Genomic DNA, 23,408 nt, shown 5'->3' on the forward strand with positions numbered 1-23,408 from the left:
TGCTCTTTCCACCACTAAACTGCCTCCTATTCATGCACTCTCTCTTCACTTCCTTGTTGCCCAAGTGGGGTTTGCCCTGCCACCTATTGCTGGCCAATCAGTGAGATTTGGGTTTAAGGCATGGTCCTAGGCAACTGATTGGATGGGGATAGGGAGATTGAGAACAGAAATAAGGCAGCACTGAGGTCTTGAATCCCGGGGGGTTTGGGAAGTTGGGAAGAGGGGATGGAGAGAGGGGAGTGAAACCCTTTTCCAGTGTTCAACTAGTAGACATATTACGCAGAGCTGAATTATGTGAATCTTGAATTCTTGCTATAAAGAAAGTGAGAAGAAAGAAGGAAGTTGCAACCAAATCAAAGGATGCCTCAAATCCTCAGAGGCAAAGAAACAAATTGGAAAGTTGGTTTTATTGTCTGCCCAAAGGTGACAAGAAACATCATTTCATGGGATATTTGGTCATCTTGTATTCAGTGCTCATAAGTAATTTCAAAAAGGACACGAAAGTACTTAAGCCTATTTAATAGCATCAGTTGCAGAGGATGAAGTACTTACTAAGACCTTGCAAATTAAATCAACATACACTTTTAATTCTAGGTGGCTTCAGCGCAAAGGTGGGAAAAGGTGAGCAATAAACTGGAAAGCATAAGTCAGGAATAGGGAATGAGAGAGTACAAAGGCCTATGGAAAACAAAGAAACTGTATACTTTTATATCATGAATTCTTTCTTTGAGAAAAGAATCTATAAAATTATAGGATAAACACTGAATGAATTTTACATCTTCAAGAATAATGTATACTGGTCAGGTCATTGAAATATGAAGGTTCTGTCACTGATTGGTAGTTGTCTGCTGTAGAAGGCAAAAAGTTTTATTTTCTTTTTTGTTTGTTTTAAAATATATCAGAGGATTTTAAGAACATTTAAAGTTATAGCTAAATGTCACCTGCTTGCATTTTGCTTAATAACTAGGTAGAAGCAAAGATTTCTGAATGCTTTTAAAAGCTTATTATGTTGCTTACTGTCTCAAGAAGGTGAGGAGGAAGGGAAGAAGGGAAGGAAGAGAGTGAATTTGGAACTCATTTTTTTTAAATGAATGTCAAAAATTGTCTTTACATGTAGTTGGGGAGAAATAAAATATTATTTTTTAAAAAGCTTACTGTGATTTCAAAATGGTTTTTAAAGAAACCTGTATTAAACTTCATTGCCATTTAGAGTGTGGTTACTTAAAGCGTTATATATGTTGATGTAGTACTGTTAGATAAAAATTGTTAAAGTTAAAATTTAAGCCTCTAGCTTAACCAAAAATAACTTTTATACTAATACGAAATAGTCACTGAAATCCACATGTATTACATTGGCTTAATTTTAAAATCCCAACTATTCTAAAATTATGTATTCCAAACTATACAAGAAATAACATTGAAACAGTGTGGGCCTTTGTAGAACTAAGTAAATTTATAAGAGAAAAATAAATATACATACCATAGATAATAATACAGATTCAAAGGACATTACTACCGAAATATATTATGAAAATACAATCTTAAATAAGTCATAAAAAATAAACGAATCAGTAGGCTCTGGAAACCATAAGCAAATAATATCAAAGAATATCACAAGAATGAAAGTGGCCAAATTTTAACAAATAGGAAAAGATTCATTATTAATGTAAGCCATCTCTTAATCAGCTGTCTTCATATAGTCAGACCACTAACTTGTTAAAACAATTGAAGCAACTCAGTCCTGACCTTATTTAAATAAGTCATTGACAATGAAAAATATCAACGCTTATTACAATAATTTTGTGGTTGTTTTTCAGTCATTTCAGGCATATCTGATTCTTCATGATCCCTTTTGGGGTTCTCTTGGCAAAGATATTGAAGTCGTTTCCATCTCCAACTCATTTTATAGTTGAAGAAACTGAGGCAAACAGGGTTAAATGACTTGTCCAGTTTAATTGATATACATCAATAACAACAACTTATCTAAAAGATCCTAAAATTGCCTTAGTCAATAAAAAAAACCCTTAACTTAAAACCCTTAACTTAACAAGCAGAGAGAAATGGTAAACAAAGACAATACTGGTTAATAAAATAAATTCATTTATAAATTCTTACAAAAAAGAACAAGAGGAGATTATGAGCCATATTAGCTCAAGTCAGAGAGAAACAGTGGAAGATAAAACTGGTTTAAAGAAAGTTTAGCAAGGAACATTTGAGGATAAAAATGAAAGGACGGCAAACAGAAGAAACATGGAAATATATATGCACATATTTTATAAAAAGGTGTTTTCACTGTCACGAGCAGTGGAACCACTAATACCTTAGACTAATATAGTCCTGCATGTGGTGATACAGAAAGTGTCAAGGTCACACAATTGTGAAGATACCGAGGTATCACTTCACAAGGTTTCTGAAGAAGATACCTAAGGAATGGGGGGTTTTGGGGTGAGAGGCAGGGAAGAGAGTCTCAGTCTTTATTAATAAAAACAGAAGACAACTTCAGCATCTACAGATCAAGTGTCTGCTTTCCCATCTAAGTAAAATTTTTATGAGAATCATCTATACATGCATTAAGAGAATCTTGGATAAGGGTATTAGTATGGAAAAGGCAGAATTTTTCAAGTGATATTCCACATCAGAACACACCTTTACCTTCACACACTTGACTGAAAGAAGTAGAGAATACAAGGTCTCACTGCGCTTATTTATTATTTGTTGATTATGAAAAAGTATTTGATTCAATAGAGTAAAATCACCCCTTCTAATAAGATTTCTCAAATCCATGTATCAAAATCATTATTCAATATTCTTTGAAAGACATGACAACAGAGACAACCTTGTTAAATGATCATAAACATTAGGCACAGCATAAAACAAGCAGATGTAAAAGTTAAGCTTGATGAAGGTATCCTACTATTAGAAATTTAGTGCAGAATTAAAGTTCAATAGAGATTCCCTGTGGATGGTCAGGTCCTCCAGATTCTCATTTGTGGATGTCATGTTGAGGATTGCATCAAATCTCAGAATTTTTTTGTAGAGCATTCTGAAACAGATCTGTGATCACTCAAAAGAGTTTGGTGGGATCATCCACATAGAAAAGACCAATAGATGAAGGATGTTTATTTTACAGATGATGACATGCAGATGGAAGGATAACCCATATAACTTGCCCAAAAGTATTTCAACCTGGGATAAATAATACAAATGGACAAGAAGTTGAGCCTTCAATTAAACTCACCATTTCACAATGTGTAGCAAGCCAGGCTGCTTTATATACCCATCCTGCGGAGTGGACATGAGTGCTCGTTTCACCAGAGGAACTAGGAGTCACCAACTATAATATGGAGGACTAGTAAGATAGAAGACAAGGATGCCTGGCCATTGGCCTTATCACTTGATCCTAAGGTTCTCTGAGTATCATCATTTGCATGCCCTCCAGATCCCTAAGTATCGCCATCTGACCTGTGAGTGCACCCTAAGGAGACCTGAGGCTTGCTATCCACTCTGCAGCAGAACTCTCCTTCAACCAATTAGTGTGTGAGTTCCTTGAGAACAGGGATCATCTATAGTTTTTGTATTTGTATCAATCAACAAACATTTAACAAGCAGCTACTATATGCTAGGCAATGGTGATACAAGTATAAAGAATGAAACAAATCCTGCCCACAGGATTTCCTTCTAACGGGGGAGACAACACACACACACACACACACGTACATACTATATATGAATATGTGCATCTGTGTATAAATACACACATATATGTATGCATCGTTTATGGTGCATGTGTATGTGCATGTATATGTGTGTGTGTATATGTATATATATAGACACACTATAAACACAAGGCCAATAAACACAAAGTAGTTTGAGAAGGACAACACAAGCAATTGAGGGAGATCGTAAAAGGCTTCTTGTAGAAGATAATGCCTGACCTGTGTCATAAAGGAAGAGAGGTATTTTATGACGCACAAGTAAGAAGGAAATACATTCCAGGCATGGGTACAGAATCCAGGACATGGAGTATCATAAGAAAAGAGCAATGAGAAGGTCAGCTTGGCTTATCACAAAGTTTAAAAGGGGGAGTAATATACAATGAGGTTGGAAAGATAGGTCGGGGCTACTCAGTGTGTCAGTTAACATAATGGTGAGTAGCTTGCGGCAAGGAGCCCATGTAAGAGACTTATAATAATCTAGTCAAGAAGGGATAAGGGTCAGAACAAATACAGAATCAGTATTTGTGGGGGAGAAGGCATTGAATGCAAGAGATGTCATAGAAGTGGAAATGGCAAGATTTGGCAACTGGGGAGATACATGGGGTGAGAAAGAATCAGGAGTTAAGGATAATGCCTAGGTTAAAAACCTGAGAGACTGGAAGGATGGTGGTACCCTTGACAGGAATAAGGAAGTCTGGAAGAAAGGAGGTTGTTGGTTTTGGGGAGGGGGGCAGATAATGAATTCGTTTAAGGATATATGGAGGTCTGGGATGCTTCTAGGACAACCAGTTTGAAATGACCAATAGGCAATTGGTATTGAGGGCCTAAAGCTCAAGGGGAGAGCCTGGGGCTGGTCGCTGATATGTGTATATCTATATATACATTTATATGTATGTGTATATACACATGTGTGTGCATATGTGTGTATACACATATATCACATCTCTGTATGGTGTATATTGCATGCACATATGGTACATTGTGTGTACATATACACATGTTATATCTCTATAAGTGTGTGGTATATGTAAATATAAATGTACATATAGATGTTCTATAGCTACACACGTGTATATATATATATATTACTCATACACATGGTATTTGTCCTATGCTTGCATGCATGCATCACATACACTCATGTAGTATGTGTGTGACACACATAATTTATACCTATATGGTCCCTGTGTGTACACTCATGTTACACATATACATACATGTATAGATACCTACATATCTGTGTGTCATTAGTATAAAGATGATAGTAAATCCATGGGAGCTGAGGACAGTCCAAGAGAAAGTGTAGCAGGAGAAGAAAAGAGAAGAGGGCCCATGACAAAATCTTGGGGAACAGTCATAATTAGGGAGTATGATGACCCAGCAAAGGTGACTGAGAAGAAAGGGTCAGATAAGCAAGAAAACTAGGAGAAAGGAGCATGAGAAAAATCTAGGGAAGAGAGCACCGTCAGGGAGAGAGGGTGGTCAACCATGTCAGATGCAGCAGATAAGTCGAAAAAGCTGCAGTCTGAGAAAAACAACCAGATTTGGCAATGAAGAGATCATGGTAACTTTGAAGAGGGAAGCTTCAGTTGAGTGACGAGGTCAGAAACACTAGATTGTTAAGAGCTGAGGAGTGAGTGAGAAGAAAGGCATAAGTGTTTGTTGACTGTTGAATGACGGAGTATGGCCAAGAAAGGGAGAGGGGTTATTCAGGTATTATTTCTTGCTCTTACTACGTGAATGCTTCCCTCTCTCTCTCTCTCTCTCTCTCTCTCTCTCTCTCTCTCTCTCTCTCTCTCTCTCTCTCTCTCTCTCTCTCTCTTTCTGTCTGTATATCTCTCTATGTCTCTGTCTCTGTCTGTATCTCTTTGTCTCTCTCTTTGTCTCTCTCTGTGTGTGTCTCTGTGTCTCTGTCTGTCTCTCTGTCTCTCTGTCTCTCTGTCTCTCTCTCTCTGTATTCCTGTCTCTTGTTCTATCTTTCTCCCCGGTCATGTCTTTCTTATCATTCTCCCAATCCTTCCCTCCTTCCTAATTTCACTGTTACCATTGAGGGTACCATCATCCTCCCAGTCACTCATGCCCCAAACCTAGATGTCATCCACAGCTTCTCACTCTCTCACCTCCCATGTGCAGTCTGTTGCAAGTCCTGCTGATGCTATCTTCTCATTATCTCTCACATATGGCCCCTTCTCTACTCTGACACTCTCATTACCTTGATACAGGCTTTTAGCTGGTCTCCCTGCTTCAATTCCCTCCCCACTCCAATCCAATCCTCCACTCAGTAGTCAAATTAATCTTCCTAATGCTCTCATCCCCAAATTTAATAAACACTAGTGTTTCCCAGGAAAAAATACAGAATCCTCTTTTGACATTCAAAGCTGGTCCCCTCCCACCTTTCTAGTCTTCTTACACTTTACTCACCCAACGTATTCTGTGATCGTGTCGTGTGATACCTTGAAGTCGTTCCTCATACTCAATACTGCATCTCCCAACTCCAGGCATTTTCACTGACTGTCCTCAGCTCTGCCTCCTGGCAGAGTCCCAGCTAGAATCCCACCTCCCACAAGAAGAAGCCTTTCCCAATCCCCCTTAATGCTATGCCTTCACTTTGCTGATTATTTCCAGTCCATCCTGGATATATCATGTTAGTTCATAGTTGTTTTCAAGTTGTCTCCTTGAGAACAGGAACTGTTTGTTGTTGTCGTTTGCTTGATTGTTTGTATACTCATCACTTAGCACAGTGCCTGGCACATGGTAAATGCTTGCTGACTGATATTTTTACACCTCTTCTTTGGTGCAAGTCATCATTGATTTAAAAAAAAAATACAAGAATACAAGTCATTCCCCAATTGATAAATGATCAAAGGATATGAACAGGCAGTTTTTAGAGGAAGAAATTAAAGATATCTATAATAATGTGGAAAAATACTCTAAAACACTATTGATTAGAGAGATGCAAATCAAAACAACTCTGAGGTACCACATCACACCTGTCAGATTGGCTAACATGACAGAACAGTTAGACGATAAATGTTGGAGAAGATGTGGGAGAGTTGGAACACTAATTCACTGCTGGTGGAGCTGTGAGCTGATCCAATCATTCTGGAGAGTAATTTGGAACTATGCCCAAAGGGCTACAAAAACGTGCATACCCTTTGACCCAGCAATACCGCTTCCAGGACTGTATCCCCAAGAGATCATAAAAATGGGAAAGTGTCCCACATGTACAAAAATATTTACAGTAGTGCTCTTTGTGGTGACCAAAAACTGGAAATCAAGGAGATGCCCATCAATTGGGGAATGGCTGAATAAATTACGGTATATGAATGTAATGGATATTGCGCTATAAGAAATGATGAACAGGAAGACTTCAAAGAGGCCTGGAAAGACTTATATGATCTGATGCTCAGTGAAAACTTTGTGCATAGCAATGACCACAGTGTGCGAGAGTTTTTTTCTGGTAGACTTGGAACTTCATTGCAATGCAAGGACTTAAAAAAATTCCCAGTGGTCTTTTAAGGCAAAATGCCTTCCATACCCAGAGAAAGAATTTTGGAATTCAATTGCAGAATGTAGCAGATCATTTTCTTTTGTATTACGTTTTGGTTTGTTATATGATTTCTCCCATTCGTTTTAATTCTTCTACACAACATGATTATAGTGAAAATGTATTTAATAGGAATTGTATGTGTAGAACCTATATAAAATTGTATGCCATCTTGGGGAAGGAAGGGAAAAATAATCTAGGTTATATGGTAGTGATTGTAGAACACTGAAAACAAAATTAATATAAAAAAAGCTTGACCTTACAGTTACATAATTCGATTATATCTCTAACCTCGAATCCCTTGCCTTCTTGTCCTGTTGCCATTCATATCTTGCCAACCTCAATCCCTGAATTATCTTCAATACAACATCCCAAACTACAACTCTTGAACATGGTGCATCTTACAAGGTTTTCAAAGATGTAAAAAAAAGTTGCATGTTGAATTTATTATGTACTATAAAAGAAAAACAAGCATTATATAATAGAGTCACAGTTTCAAGTACAATCCTCTTTTTCTGATTTAAATAATTTTTTTTTTGAAAAATCCCATGGGAGTAAAAACAAATAAGTGCATAGAAAAAAGGTGTGAGAGCAAAGAAAGATAAGTTAACTTTGGAACTAATCTAATGAAAAGTATTCCATTCTTTAAAAACCCCAAGTTGTGTGTAATGGAGATTTGTGGCTTCTTGTACAATCCGCTTTTTCTATTTCTTTTCCTCTAAGGAAATGCTCATATTTGCTGGTATTTGTCAGGTTCAGAATAACAACAACAACAAAAAAGTTACATTAAAGATAGAACTCATTTTCTTCTTTCTTAAGCCAGTCCTTCCTCCAAACTGCCCAATTTCAATTGAAGAAAGCACTAATTGTTTCGACAACTTAGGTGGTCAAGTTTGCAACTTAGTTTTCATCCTTGACTCTTCTCTCTCCCTCATCTTCCATATCTAATCAACTATCAAATCATGTTAATTCTACCCCTTCGATACCTCCCCATCCCCATGAATACTGCAGCAGTTTTTTGGATTGGTTTTCCAGCCTCAAGTCTGGACTCTTTTATAATCCATCCTCCAAACAGATAGTCTTCCTAAAGCACAGGTGTGATTATGTCACTTCCCTATTTGAGAAGCTCCAGTGAATCCCTATTGATACTACAACAAAACACAACTTCTCAGCTTCGTGTTTGAAGTCCCTCCCAGTCTGCCTCTCGCCTCCCTTTCCAGATTTGTACTCTTGAGGACAGTGCAGTTACTGTAATTATTTGTCTTTGTATGCCCAGCACTGTGCCAGGAAATAGTAAGTGCTTAATAAATGCATGTTAAAATAAATCGAATATAATTTAAACCACTTTTTCCATCTAGATTTTCACTGGAAATATGCTTCAGTCTATTTGCATCTGCCATATAACTTGTCATTGACCTTTGCATGCAATTCTGATTCTTTAGAGAATGAGGTGTTCCGGTGACATGGGCGGCAGGAGAGGCTCTAAGAGACAATTCTGACTCCGGATTTAGCTTTTGGGACTCTTGGTTTAAAGACAACATTGGTAGAGTAAAAAGAGCATGGGACTTAACCATCAGAATACCTAGGTATAAGTCCCAATTCTTTCACCTACTACCTATGTAATCTTGGTTGAGGCAGTTTTCCTGAACTCCAGTTTCCTCATACATAAAATGGGTAAATTCATGGCTACAGAGATGAACTCAAAGGGTTATCCTAGGTATTAAAAAAAGCTTGCAAAAATTTAATTCTTATTTTCTTGGCACCCAGAATATTTACTGATTAATTCACTGAAAAAACACCAGGGGGCAGGAGGGAGCTGAGTTAAACTTGGAAAGCATGGACAGGAAGACTGCAGTGACAGGATTTAGGAAATTGCAGGTGGCCAGACTGTTGGCCACAACTCAAGAGAGAATACTCCACTAGTTCCACAACTTCCACCACATCTTTCATTCAGCCTTCCTCCCCTATGATCTCCTCCATAACTAAGATCTCCTATTCCCACTGTGCTCTGAACAATTCCAGAATAAGGCATTGATGTACCCAGGTTGAAGCTCAATTAAATAAACTGGGATGGGGAGAGGACCTGACTGTGATTTAATTAGTGTAAGGAGCTCCCTTTAGGAGCCGTCAAGCAGTAATACCGGTTTGCACCTATTCTGCAATTTATAATTTTAGAAAGTTGCCTCAGGAACTGAGAGGTTTCGTGACTCAGTCACATACCAGTATGTGGTAAAGAAGGAACTCACACTCAGGTATTCCTGAATCTAAGGTCAGCTGTAACCATTATGCTGTGGTGCCTTTCTTAAATGTGTGCTTCCATACATCAGTGATGCATGATTTCACCAAGAATGGAAATTGAAATTCAGAAAGACATGAAATGATCAATTCTTGATTCTTTCCTATCTAAATAAAAATAAAAGCTGATATTTGTGTAGCACTTGAATTTTTACAAAGCAGTTTGTCTAGATCATCTCATCTGATCCTAGCTTTAATCCTGATATTATCCTCAACTTGCAGGTAAAGAAACTGAGTTCAGAGAGGTTGCACAAGGTCACACAGTTATTAAGTACCTGAAAGAACATTCATACCTAGGTCTTCCAGACTATTAATTTCAACACTCTACCCACTATCCTAGGATTCCTGTTCATATATCAATTGTACTAAATCAGTCTTTCCCAACCAGTAGGCCAAGGACTCCCTCTTTGGGAAGGGGAGCTGGGCTGGGGTTTTTTGCAAGGGGTCCAGGAATCCATATGCCCACCAATCATTCTTTTTATTTTTATTTAGCTCCAATGAAATATGTAGCATGATTCAATACAATAGGCGAACATACCCTCTGCAGACTGAATAAACTGTCTTATACATATTTTCCATTTTAATTGAATTTAGATGCTGTTGTGATTAAGAAAACACAAATTTATTTAAAGTGCTTCCAAATTTATACTTTTTGTCATGTATTTTCTGAATGGATATTAATGGTACTACTAGGTTGTGTGTAGGGGGAGGTTTGCAAATTTTTTTTTAATTTTAAGAGAAATCTTCATATTCTAAAAGACTAGGAACCCTTGGGCCAGTTGATCTCTGAGGATTCTCCCAGCTCTGAGATTCTGAGGCTCTGTTATTCTATGTGGACGGATGGGGGAGGGGGTAGGTTTCACAGTGGGTGCTGAAGGATAGGGTAGAGGGAAAGAGGAAAAGGGGAATATCCTTGAGGGCATTGAAAAAGTTATTGGTGACCTCTCTGCCATTCTCTATTTTAATTCTACCTTTTTTTCTTTCTTTTTCCTGCTTTATCCCAGAAAGTATGGGGATAGATCATCTTTTACAGTTCACAAAGCACTCACCTCACGATAGCTCGGTGCAGTATCTTTAACCCCATTTTATAGAAAGAGGAAACGGTTGCCCAAGGTTACACAGCTGTAAATCTCAAGGCCAAGATTCTAAATCTACATCCTCTGCCTCTTAGCCAAAGATCTTTCTTCTTAGTACCACCCTGCCTGGCACACAGTTCGTTATGCAAATAATACAATAACTATTGGGTGCAAGGCTCTGTGCCTGGGCTGGGGGTGTAAGGACAAACAAAATGATCACCCCTGCCCTCAAGAAGCTCACGTCCTTGCTCCAGGTGGAACGTTGTGAGTATTGAAAGATTAAATGAAGATGGGGTGGTTCCAGAGCGGGAAATGCAGGCAGCTAGGTGGCACAGTGGATAGAGTGCCCGGCCTGGAGTCAGGAAGGCTCATCTTCCCTTCTCATTTACTACCCTGGGCAAATCACTTAACCCTGTTTTTCTCAGTTTCCTCATCTGTAAAATGATCTGGAGAAGAAAATGGCAAACCACTCCAGTATCTCTGCCAAGAAAACCCTAAATGGGGTCATGGAAAGTCGGACACTACTGAAAAAGTGGGAAACCGTGAGCTAGAGAGCCCAGTAGTAGTGATGAGTGCCTATCGTTGGCTTCAAGTGTTTGGCTAGAGAAAGTGCAATCGAGGGGTCAAGGTGTGAAAATCTCCGCTCTGGACTAAAGAAGCGACGAGTCTACTTCGAGGAGCGTGAGAAAAGCAGAGACACAGAAAGACAGTGAGTTGAATCCAAGCAAACAGGAAGAAAGCAAGGAAAAGTTAGAAGCTGAGACGAAGACGGAGATGGAGATAAGAGAGAAAAGGCAAAGAGGTCACAGAAGCAGAAAAAAACCAACGGGAGAAGCCAGATGCAGTTAGAAATGAGAGAAAAGCAGAGGGAAGGAAAGAAGACTGGGAGAGAACGTTAGGGAGACAGGATGCGGGGGCCGGGGACCGCCACTGAGAGAGAAACAGAGCCAGGAAAAGGCTGCAGAGAAATGCGAAGAGACCCTTCCTAGTCCCCATCTTGACACCCCACCCCAGGGTCTCCAAGTTGTGAAATTCTCCAAACCAAATGCTTTCAATACACTATTTTTTCTTTTAAATACATACCCAGTTGAGGAAAGGGAGTCGCAAATTCCAGCCAACTACTGCGGACGGGAAAGTCCCAGGGCCGAGGGTTGGGGCCGGAGGGATAGGCGGGGCTGGGAGGCGGCCGGGGCCCCACCCGCGTCCCGGGGGTAAGGGAATGAGTGGGGTGGGGCTGGTCCCTGCGGCCCCACCCCCTGGCCCGGCCCCTGCACAAGCCCGGCAGGCGAAGGCGGGGCGCTCAGATACCGCGGCGGGAGCTTCGGGGACTTCAGCGCGAGCTGAGCCTAGCCCAGCCGGGCGATCTCCTTGTCCAGCCTGTCCAGCCCGAGCCATGGCCTCACGCGGGCTGCTCTGGTTGCCCCTCGTGCTCTATGTCGCCTCAGTGAGGGCCAACAGCAAGGTAAGTCCTCGGGAGCCCAGGGAAGTGGCTGCTTTGCTCACACAGGCTCCCTTTATCATTATGCCTTTAGAATCCTAGATGTCAAGACTTGGAAGGACCTTAAAACATAGAATGTCAGAGTTAAGTGAGACCTTAGGACTCAGAAAGTTAGAATATATAGAATGTCAGAGCTTGAAAAGACCGTAGAAGGCAACACCAGCCCTGCTCCAGTTTTGAAGATGGGGAAACTGAGGCCCAGAAAAAGAAAGTGATTTGCCCTTCTTCAGCCCTCTGCTAAAGCCCTGTGCCTCTGGAACCACTCTCTTCTACTGGTACTCTGTTAAAAGCTCTCTTGCTGGTCATGCCCCCCCCACCCCCACCCGTCTGCGTGTGGGGGAAATGACCTTATGGCTTCTTGGTGTTGGATTGGGGTGGTGCTGTGACCAAGAGAAGGAATGCTATGGTCCAAGCAGAGGAAGGGAATACTCTTGGCTGGGGCCTGGGAAAAGTGATAGGACCCTGGAAAGGGGTGCTTTTTCTGCTTAGTACCACCCTGCCTGGCACACATCTTAATCAAATTAAACTCTTCCTAAGTTATGTAAATAATACAATATTACAATGCATTCAGGATCTGAGACCAGAGCTGTTTTCCTTCCAATGTGTAAAATAAGGAACTTGGACCAGATAGCCTCCAAGATCCCTTCTAGCTCAAATATTCTTTGTCCTAAATTCTAAGGTTCTGTGTTGGAACATTGTGCATTTTAAGATCATTTCCAGCTCTCTTACATTCTGATTCTGCAAGACTCTCCCTAAACTATTAGATCTCCAATAGAAGGGTGTGGGGAGAAGGATCCATCTATTGACCCTGTTAATTCAGGGAAAGGGAATAAGGCAGGAAAGGGCAAAAACATTGTCTGAGCATAAAACAAAAAAGGAGACAGGATGGTCTTCCACAACCTATTGCAGCTAGTTCACTTAGAGCCTCTAGTGGGGACTTCACCAGAACAGTATAACTGATAAAAAGTGGTACAAATGCTTTCCTGTAGTGAATGATGACCTGTAGTCCTTTCCAATGACTATGGAGCCATTCCTGGGGGAGGAGGGGGAAAGATTTCCAGATGGTACTGAAGTCCCCGTGTGCTTTTTCTTACACATCTTTCCTCTGACTCCTAGATGCCAGGTAATGTAGCGCAGGTACCCTGGAAATATCAATTTCATTTAATTTCCAGAAGAGTTGAAAAGGAACTTAGAACATAATAATAGTTACTATTATATAATACTTTAAAAGTACTTTACAAATATTACTGCATTTTACCCTCAAACAACCCTAGGAGAAAAATGCTATTATTATTTCTATTTTACAGGTGAGGAAACTGAGGCAGATAGGCACCAAGAGACTTGTCTAGGTCCACATAACTAGTAAGCATCTGAAGCAGGATTTGCCCTTAGGCATTCCTGGTCCAGTGCTCTGTCCACTGTACTACCCAATACAGTATTAGGACATGGCCCAAAAACCATAGGAGCTAGAATGTTAAGGATCAAAGAATCTCAGGATGAGAATGGAACTCAAGGGTTATCTAGTCCAGCTTTTATCTGATCAAGAATCTCATTTAAAACACCTTCAACAAGCAGTTGTCCACCCTTCTGTTGAAGTCTTCTAGTGAGGCAGCTCCTTTTATTGTCATAAAGATCAAGTTGCTGGATGTCAATCTAAATCTGTCTCTTTCAAATTCCTACCATTTCCTTTTAATTCTGGCTACCTAGGCTAAGCAGAAGAGAAATGGAGGTCTTTGAGCCAGGTTGAACTTGGAGAGTTGGTTGGATTTGAAGGAGGGAAGCATGATTTCTATGTGAGAGCAAAAAAACAAAAACAAACAAACAAAAAAAAAACCCTTCCCAGATCTACCATTAACTTGCTCGGTAACCCTGGACACATCATTTCATTTCTCGGTATTTTCAGTTTTCCCAGTTGTAAAATAATGGGAATGGACTATAATGTTTAATGTCTTAACATTCTGTATTGTAAGGTCTTTTTTAAATAAAACATTCTAAGTTTGTGTCTTGCTCTTGGTTAGTGGCCTGTCCAGGTCCCTTGAATCAGCTGTTTCCATTAATTCACTTTGTCATAGGTGTAAGAAGCAAATGTCATCTTGCTATCTTTTTCTCCTTCATCCTCTAAGGTCTCTCTAAGCAAAGCAGGAGGTTGTGTGGGCTTGTGGCAGAAGAATTTAAATTGAAAGCAGAAAAGAAGATGAAAATCCAAATTTCCTGTTAGCAAAACATCACTTACTTGTTTAAAAAAAATTAAGAAACCACTAACAGAACAGCTTGGTCCCAGGTGAATGACTTCTGTGGCTGGAGCTGCTGTGGTGAGTGAGCATTTAAGGAGCCAGGCATCTCTGCCATCTAAAGACAGGAATCTTCACTGTCCATAGGAAGAGGCGTGATCTAAATCTGGTTAGCATGATCTAAGTCTGTCCTTGGGGAAAAATAAAACCTGAGTTTCCTATTTCTCCTTCCTTCCTTCCTTCCTTCCTTCCTTCCTTCCTTCCTTCCTTCCTTCCTTCCTTCCTTCCTTCCTTTCTAGCCCTAGGGGATAGGACCGGAGTGGGGAACCTGCAGCTTCGAGGCCATATGTGGATTAAAGAAACCTGGGTTCAGATCTCAGCTCTGCTACTTCTTTGCTGTGATATAACTTTCAGCAAGTCACTTTGACCTCTTTCACCTGTTTCTTTGTCTGCAAAATGAAGGGGTTGGACTAAGAAATCTCTAAGGTCTCTTCAACTCTAAATCCAAAGGTATATTCAACCAGAAGGTCTCTAAAGACCCTCTTGGGGGCAGCTAAGTGTTGAAATAGATAGAGTGCTGGTCCTGGAGTCAGGAGGACTCATCTTATGAGCTAAAATATGACCCCAGACACTTACTAGCTCTGTGACCCTGAGCAAGTCATTTAACCCTATTTTCCTCACTTTGTTCATCTATAAAAATGAGTTGGAGAAGAAAATGGCAAACTACTCCAGTATCTTTGCCAAAAAAACCCCAAAAGAGGATCAAGAAGAGTCCCTTTTGGTGTTGTTCTATGTTCTGTGATCTAATATTTTATGTTCTAAGGTCATTTCCAGCTCTTATATCTTAAATTCTAACATTCTCAGCACATCATGAAAGGCACACTAAATTTAGCATCAGACAGTTCCAGGTTCAAATCCTTGCTCTATCACTTACGTGATATTGGGAAAGTCACTTAACCTCTCTGATTTTCTCACCTCACCTCACCTCACCTCACCTCACCTCACCTCATCTCATCTCATCCCCATTCTGAATGGGTTGGACTAAATGGCCTCTGAGACCTCTTTCAGCTCTTGCTCTGTAATCCTTTGATTTCTCACTGCCTTCATATTCCATGAATCTAGTCTCCTCTGCAAATTAGACTCCTAGCAGGTCCTAGCAGGTGTAGGTTTCTACATGGGTTGGGGGTTGGGATAGGGCAGGGAGCTGTGGCTAATCTGAGTCCTCTATCAGATCAATGAGCTGGGTGTGGGAGTGGAGGAAGCTTCCTTTTAATTGGAGATGCCTGGGTATGAGAGGACTGAGGAAGGAGGCCACTACTGAAATAACCACCCACATGCTGGGGGTGGGAGAGAAGGAAGCAGCTGGTAACAAGCCAGGGACCTCTCCAGCCCCAGGCATACCAGGCTTCATTCAATTCCAGGCTGCCCCTACGGTCCCTGGGGAGCAGGTGGGGCTGGGGAGGAAGCTGGCAGGAGGTGGCCCTGGCTCAGACCCTCCCCCCAGCATCAGGCAGGGCTGATTCTGCTCACATGTTCCAGGCCCTGGTGGCCTCCTGGGCTTAGGTGGCTCTTCTTTGACTTGTGGAGTTTCCGCCCGGGGGTGTAATTGGAAACAGGACGAGCTGGAGCAGGAAAAGCTCTTTGCAGCTGTCACCCCTCACCCCCCCCTTAAGCCACTTCCCCCCACTCTTCTGACCATGAGTGCCAGGGCCAGACTTAAGGCAGGCTCAGAGCCTGGGATCTTCTGTGGGATCTCTGATCTCCACCCCAGGGAGGGGTGCTCCTTTTCACTCAAAATAGTGCCCCTCTGCTCTAGGCCCCCTCTATGAGGCCTTTGCTTCAGGAATACCTATCTCTGCCTGTCAGGGGGGCAGAATTTCCTTTCTGGAATCACTGCTTCTGGTGCACCTACCATGGAGTCCTTTGCCTTCTGTTAATTTCTCTGAGGTTCCTCTTCCACATGCCTCTTGGGACCCTTCTCCCTTCACCCTTCACCCTTTCTTTGCGCTTCTCTCAGGGCTCCACTGAGGAGTCTTGGGACTCCTCTCTTTCTAGCAACTCCTACCATTCTGCCTTTGCCCCCTAATGGAAACCTTGCCTCTGGAAATACCTCTGAGTCCCTCCATGAATAGTCCCATTTTTCAGTGTCTCTCCCTCTGATAATCTTTCTGGGGTCTCCCTACCTCAGGAAGGCTTCTCCCCACTTTGCTGAGTTCTATTTTTAGGCTTCACCTCCCATTTAATCTTTCCCCCTCTCCTCTTTCATATTATGAAGTAGTTGGTAAGAGCGTTGGGTTTGGAGTCAGAGGCCTGGGTTTAATGTTGATTCTGCCATCTATATTACCATCATGACCATGGCCAAGTCTCTCCTCTTTAGACCAGTTTCCTAATCTGCAAAATGAGGGGGCTGGATTAGATGGTCTCTAAGGTCCCTTCCAACTCGAAGTCCTTTGATCCTGAGAAGCCAGCTGGACTTCTAGCAAGGCCTCTGGCTGTAGCTTGCCCTTAGCTTCAGCTCTTTGTAACCCCCTGCTTCTCAAAGCCCCTGAAGCTCTCGCAAAATGGGGACTAGATGTGATTTGTTGGCCACAAATGTATGCTATGTGGCCATGTGACATTGAAATCTTGAAAATATGGAAAGTGGTGGGGGTGAAGGTGAGGGAAGAGATGGGGGGGGAGGAAGAGAGAGAGAGAGATACATGCAGGGAGGGGAGGAGAGAGACTGGGAAGACATGACAGGGAGACAGGGAGAGAAGGAAACCTGAAAAAGAGACAAGCCAGGAAAGAGATTGAAAAAGACAATAAGGGGCATAGAGCCAGTTAGATTGAGAAAGCTGGAAGTTCATTCATCCAGCAGTGGGAGAGAAAGAGGCATTGATCAGTTGGGGAGGGTCACAGAGCCTAAATGTGTGTTTTTGGCAGACAATGAGATTGACCCTGACTTCATGCCTGGAAAAACTTTGTCCTGGGAGGGTGGGTGAAGGTGAGGGTAAAGATAAAGTAGGGGACAGGCACTCTGGCTGCTGGTAAACTCCAGACACTGGCTCCAGTTGAGGAGGAGCCAGATCTCTCAGCATTTCCTTTGACTGACAGACAGACAGACATTGATAGGAAATAGCTTTGATTCTGACAGTCAACAACTGAGACCTGGTGACTTTCAAGTCCCACAGTCTTGACAACAGAACCCAACCAGTAATTTTCCCACTCTGAATGGATCTAGCCTGACACAAGAGATGGTTGGGACTTCTTTTGCTTAATGTATTGTAATATGGAGTGAACTCTGACAACCAGTCACTGGATAGCTATTTATAGGTTGCACAATAGGTCTAGTTCAGGTCTATCACTCTTGTCATGGAGCTTATAATCTACAGACAGGACAAAGAAAAATCACAGGCAGTAGAAAGGACAGTAGAGATCATCTAATTCTTCATTTTACACATGGGGAAACTGAGGCTTAAGAAGGAAGTGATTCAAGGTGTGAGGAATTTTTCTGGTAGACTTAGTCCTTCATAGCAATGCAGGGACCTGAAAAATTCCCAATGGACTTGAGGCAAAACGCTTCCACATCTAGAGAAAGAACTATGGTATTGGATCGCAGAATGAAGCAGACCATTTTGTCTTGTATTATGTTTTGTTTTATGGTTTCTGCCATTCATTTTAATTCTTCTATGCAACGTGAATAAGGTGAAAATGTATTTAATAGGAATGTATGTGTAGAACTTATATAAGATTGCACATCATCTCAGGGAGGGAGTGGGGAAGGAGGGGGAGGGACAGGAAAAAAATCTGAGATATGTGGGAGTGATTGTAGAATACTGAAAACAAATAAAATAATTAAAATTTTAAAAAAAGAAGTGATTTTTCCCAATGTTACACAACTTGTAAGTAATAGAGCTAGTGTTTGAATCCATGTTCAGATTCGATGCTCTTTCCATTATCCTATAATTTATGTCACTCCCCAATTAGAATGTAAGTCTAATGAAGGCAGCAGTATAATTAACCTAAACTTTGTCTCTCCCTCAGCCACCGAGAACAGTGCTCTGCACTGAACAGAGATCAAGATTTGTTTGTTGAATCTTAAGTGCCAACTGAATGGCATAGACAAGATATGTCATGTTGGAGTTTAGAGGAGGGACAAATTTCTATGAGCTGTAGTAGTTAGGGAAGGCTTCCTGGAAGAAATAAGGTAATTGAGTGAGTTGAAAGATGGCTATGATTCAGATAGGCAAAAGAAGAAAATGGCAGGCATTTCGGGGAGTGAACACAATCACATAATCTCAGCATTAGAAGGGACTTAAGAGGCCAACCAGTCCCATCTCTAGCTGGCCAGAAATGCCCTGTACAACGTCCAAAAAGTGTTCATCCAGGTTTGACGTGAAGTGCTCTAGTGACAGGCGTCCTGTTATCTCCCAAGCCAGGTCATTTTATTTGAGGTGAGCTGTAATTTTTTTTTCAAACATTTTAACTGATATCTTTTGTTTTTATAGCAGATTCATTTCGAAACACATCCTTTACCCCTTTATCTTCCAAGAGAACCGTCTCTTATAACAAATAATGACAGAGGAAAAGAACCAACAGGTCAGCAACACTAAGGAACCCATCCAAACAGTCTTGAGTTATCTGTAGGACTCGGGTCCCAAAGATCTTCACTATTGCGCAGAGGGGAGGGAGGTGCCTTCTTGAGCCTTGCTAGTAGGGATTCTTTCTTTTATTGTATTTATATCCCTAGTGCCTAGAACAGTAGTAACTGATCAGTCAATCAATAAACATCTATAAAGTATCTACTATGTGCCAGGCACTGTGTTAACTGTAACTTAAGAAATTTTTCCTTACATCAAGCCCAAATGTGCCTCTCTACAACATCCAGCCATTGCTGCTAGTTCAGCCATTTGAGGTTAAGATGAACATGTTTAATCCAGGGGTGGGGAACCTGTGACCCTCCAAGTCCTCTAGTGTGTCCTCTTGACTGAATTCAAACTTCATGGAACAAATCCCCTCAAAAAGATTTGTTCCGTAAAACTTGGACTCTGTCAAAAGGCCACACCCAAGGACTTACAAGGCCACCTGTGGCCCTGAGGCCTCAGGTTCCCCACCCTGGACTCTCTCTTCCACAAATATTTGAAGGTAGCTATCTTGCCAACCCCTTGTTCTCTTCTCTAGACTCAATACTGTGAGAACTGAATGCAGTACTCTAGAAGTGATCTGACCAGGGCAGCACATAGTCTTCTCCCCACTTATGGACAAGATGCTTTTCTTGATAAAGCCCAAGATCTCATTAGCTTTTCTGGCTGACATGTTGAGCTTGTAATCCCTGAAAACCCCCATACCTCTTTCACAGGAACTGTTGCCTAATTATGTCCCCTGTTATATACTTGTGGAATTGATTTTGTTTTTTAATTCCAAGTGAGGAACTTTGTATTTATTTTACTAAATTTCATCTTATGGAGGTCTTTTTGGATCTTGGTCCTGTCATCCAATGTATTAGCTGTCCAAGTTTTGTGTTATATGCAGATTTTATTAGCATGCCATCCATGCTGTCATCCAAATTGTTTATAGTACTATTAAACAGAATAGGGCCCAGGATAGACCTGTGGGGCATTACACAAGGGAGCTCCTTTCAAGTTGACATCTACCCATAAATGAAGACTCTTTAAGACCAGTTATTGAACCATATTTGAATCCACCTAATTGTACTCTCATCTTTCCTTCTCATCCATACGGATAGCATGAGAGACAATGTTAAATGCATTGTTGAAATCTAGGCAAAAAAAGATTGGTTGCTGTATTACCCTGATCTAGCAGTCTTTGAACCTAGTCCAAAAGAAAAAAAAAAATGAGATTTGTTTGTCATGCATGACCTTTTTTTCAAAGACCATGGCAGCTCTTGGTCATCATTGTTTCCCTTCCTAGATGTTAACAAATCATCCCTTCACTATTCTAGAATTTTTCCAGGAATTGAAATCAAGCTTCAATTATCTGTAGGGTAGAAGATCCATGGCCCCCCATCTCTGCACAGAAGAAAAGAGGTACCATTCTATAGTTTTCAGAATCTCCTGTCTTTCCTTTTTTAGAAAAATTAAAGCAGAGTTTGCCCTTCTCCAGTCTTGTGGGACCTATCCCATTTTCCACAATCTTTCAAAAGTCACTGACAATAACTCAATAGTGGCATCTGATTATTTTTTCAGTACCTTGGGATCTACTTCATTCAGGTCAGGTGACTTGTACTCATCAAGCTAGGTACTCTCTTAACTATCTCCTCATTTATCTTAGGTTCAACTCCCTGTTAACCATTTTTGTTTAGTCCTTTCCAGACTAAAGATCATTCTCCTTGGCAGAGAAAACAAGGAGAATATCAACTGGACCAGAGAGTTCATTTAGACTGAAGAAGTAATGGGAAACAAGGCTAGAGACTTGGGTGGAGAGCCTTGTATAACAGGCTGAGGAGTGTGGGCGGTGAGGAGGCGTGGGATTTTTTAAAAGCATACTCACAGCTGTGCATTGAGCCTGGAAACAATGTGGTATAATGAAAAAAGGACTGGATTCAGAGCCAGAACACTCGGAGTTCAAATCCTGGTTCCATTATTTACTGCTTGTGTGACCATGAGCAAGTCACTAGAAATCCAGCTCTCAATCTGATGAAGCTGGCAACTGTATGAAGAATGAATTGGGAGGATAAAGAAGGAGATCACTTTGTTATAATAACATGAAAGTAGACCTGAAAGGGATCTCAGAGATCATGATATCTACCCTTCATTTTAGAGATGAGTATAGCAGGAAGCACCCTGACACACATCTAAGAAGGCCTGCTGCACAGGTTCTTAGATCTGCTTTTCTAAGGAAAGCAACTTAAAAGGGGGTCAGCAACCTTCTTTAATTACATACACCAACAGAGGAAATACAAGCAGAGAAATGAAGACCAACAGACAGGGCTGCCAACTGTCTGACCATAAATAATATGTACTAGAGAGAACATCTGTGTTTTCAAAGCCAGAGGGTTCCTCAACGGCTGTCCAGTCTCATCTAGCACATGAACCTTCTTCCAAAAAGTGAGCCCAAAGCAAAACCTCATCTCAGACTATATATACACTTTTCAGAGCCGGAGGGCATCACAACCCTTGTGATCTAGTGCCTCATTAACTATTAACAATTAACAAAAGATGTGGGCCTTCCCACAAAACAAGCCTCCCCTAATCAAGCTTCCCTAAATGGGCTCTACCTGAGGCTTCTTAATGGTTAGGGAAGATCTTTAACTCTCATTAACATTACAATGAGAAAGCTGAGGCCCATGGAGCTTAAGTCATTTGCCCAAAGTCATCAAAGTAATATTGTCAGAAAAGGAATTTGAACCCAGGTTTTCTGACTTCAGAGTCACAGCTCTTTCCATTTTACCAGAATTTGAGTGATAATAGTGGGAGTAAAGAAGAGGGGAAAAAAAGTGTTGAAAGAGACTTTTTGAAGGAACCCTTAAGACAGGTTGGCAACTGATTGAATGTGGGGGAATGGGGGGAGGTGGGGAAGTCAACATGAAGGTTTCCAGCCTAGGTGACCAAATACAGATGGTGCTGTCATGAATAAAAATTGAGAAGTCATGGGGAGGAGCAGATGTAGAGGGGGGAGATGATGAATTCAGATTGGGATATATTGAGTCTGAAGTGCCAGTAGGAAAATTAGTTGGAGTTTATTCAGTAGTCAGTTCAACACATCAATTTAAGTCTCAGAAAGGAGATCAAGACTAGAAATATACAACTGTGACTAATTTAAATAGAAGCAATCATTGAACCCATGGGAATGAATTGCCTGTGTGTTCGTCCTTCATTGCCGAGGACCATGCCATCAGAGAAATGATGACGTGACTTGCACTTAACTCTGTTTTGAGTGAGGGAGGGCTGTGCAGGTCACCAGCCTCACTTCTCCTCCAGACCCATCTGAATCCAGTGACCAGATATTCATTAGGATGACTGGAGATGGCCCAGTATGAGATAGTTGGGGTTAAGTGACTTGCCCAAGGTCACACAGCTAGTGAGTGTCAAGTGTCTGAGGTGAGGTTTGAACTCAGGTCCTCCTGACTCCTGCTCTATCCACTGCGTCACCTAACTGCCTCTATGGGAATGAATTAGACCACAAAGGGAGAGAATATTGAGAAAGAAGAGAGTCTGAGAGCTTAGGGCTAAGCAGGGGCTGAAGCCACTCAACACGCATTTATTAAACACCTGCTGTGTGCCAAGCACTCTGCTAAGCATTCCTCCAGGAGCTTATTTCAGAGGTGGGAGACAACTTGGCTTATATAAACATATCCAAAATATATTCAAAATGAATATGTTACATAATAAGGTAGTTTGGGGAAGGAGACCTCTAGCAGTTTAGGGATCAGAAAAGGATTTACGTAGAAGGTTGCATTTGAGATTGCTGTATTGGAGTCAGAGAATCTGGGTTCAAATTCCAGATCTGTCCCTTACCTTGGAAATCACTTAACCTCTCTCAGCCTCAGCTTCCCCATCTATAAAATGAGGGGGGAGGATTTCGATGACCTTTAAGTTCCCTTCCAGTTCCAAAGCTATGACTTATGCTTAGGAAGCAAGAGAAAGAAAAAGAAGTGCTGAAAGAGGTTGAAGAGTGGTTAGCAAGGTAAGTATTTGGAGTGTTGAGAGTAGTTGAGATCTCCCAGAAAGCAGTAATAGGAGGAAGCGTGGGTGGAGGGGAAGAGCAAGGACAGAATTATTAATAAGAGGAGGGAGAGGAAGAGGAGGAGGAAGCCGAAGGAGAACAGAGGGAGGAGGGATAATGATAAGGGAAGTAATAGGAGGACTAAAAGATTGAGAGTTGGAAAGAACCTTAGAGACCCCCTAGTCCAAGTTTATTAACCCATTTGTTTCATGTATTCCTTTGCCAGTCTGGGGGAGCCTATGGACTCTTTCTCAGAATAATGTTTTTAAATGTATAAAATAAGGGGAAAGGGAACAAGCATTTATTAAGATCCAGTCATGTGCCAGTCACTGTGCTAAACACTTTATAAATATTATCTCATTTGGCTTAAAAAAAATATGA

The 23,408-nt window shown here is 41.3% G+C and overlaps 1 protein-coding gene across 1 annotated transcript in view; it reads left to right on the forward strand.

Annotated features, from left to right (window-relative positions):
- Positions 1-11,911: 11,911 nt before the first annotated feature.
- The window catches only part of OLFML2A (olfactomedin like 2A), a 47,738-nt gene continuing 36,241 nt past the window's right edge, over positions 11,912-23,408 (forward strand). Inside the window, exon 1 of the mRNA XM_072631890.1 lies at positions 11,912-12,096. Within this exon, the coding sequence (XP_072487991.1) occupies positions 12,028-12,096 (69 nt within the window). The 5' untranslated portion in view covers positions 11,912-12,027. The remainder of the gene's footprint in view (positions 12,097-23,408) is intronic.

This window comes from Notamacropus eugenii, chromosome 1 (assembly GCF_028372415.1).
Source record: "Notamacropus eugenii isolate mMacEug1 chromosome 1, mMacEug1.pri_v2, whole genome shotgun sequence".
In the NCBI taxonomy this organism is placed as follows: Eukaryota; Metazoa; Chordata; class Mammalia; order Diprotodontia; family Macropodidae; genus Notamacropus; species Notamacropus eugenii.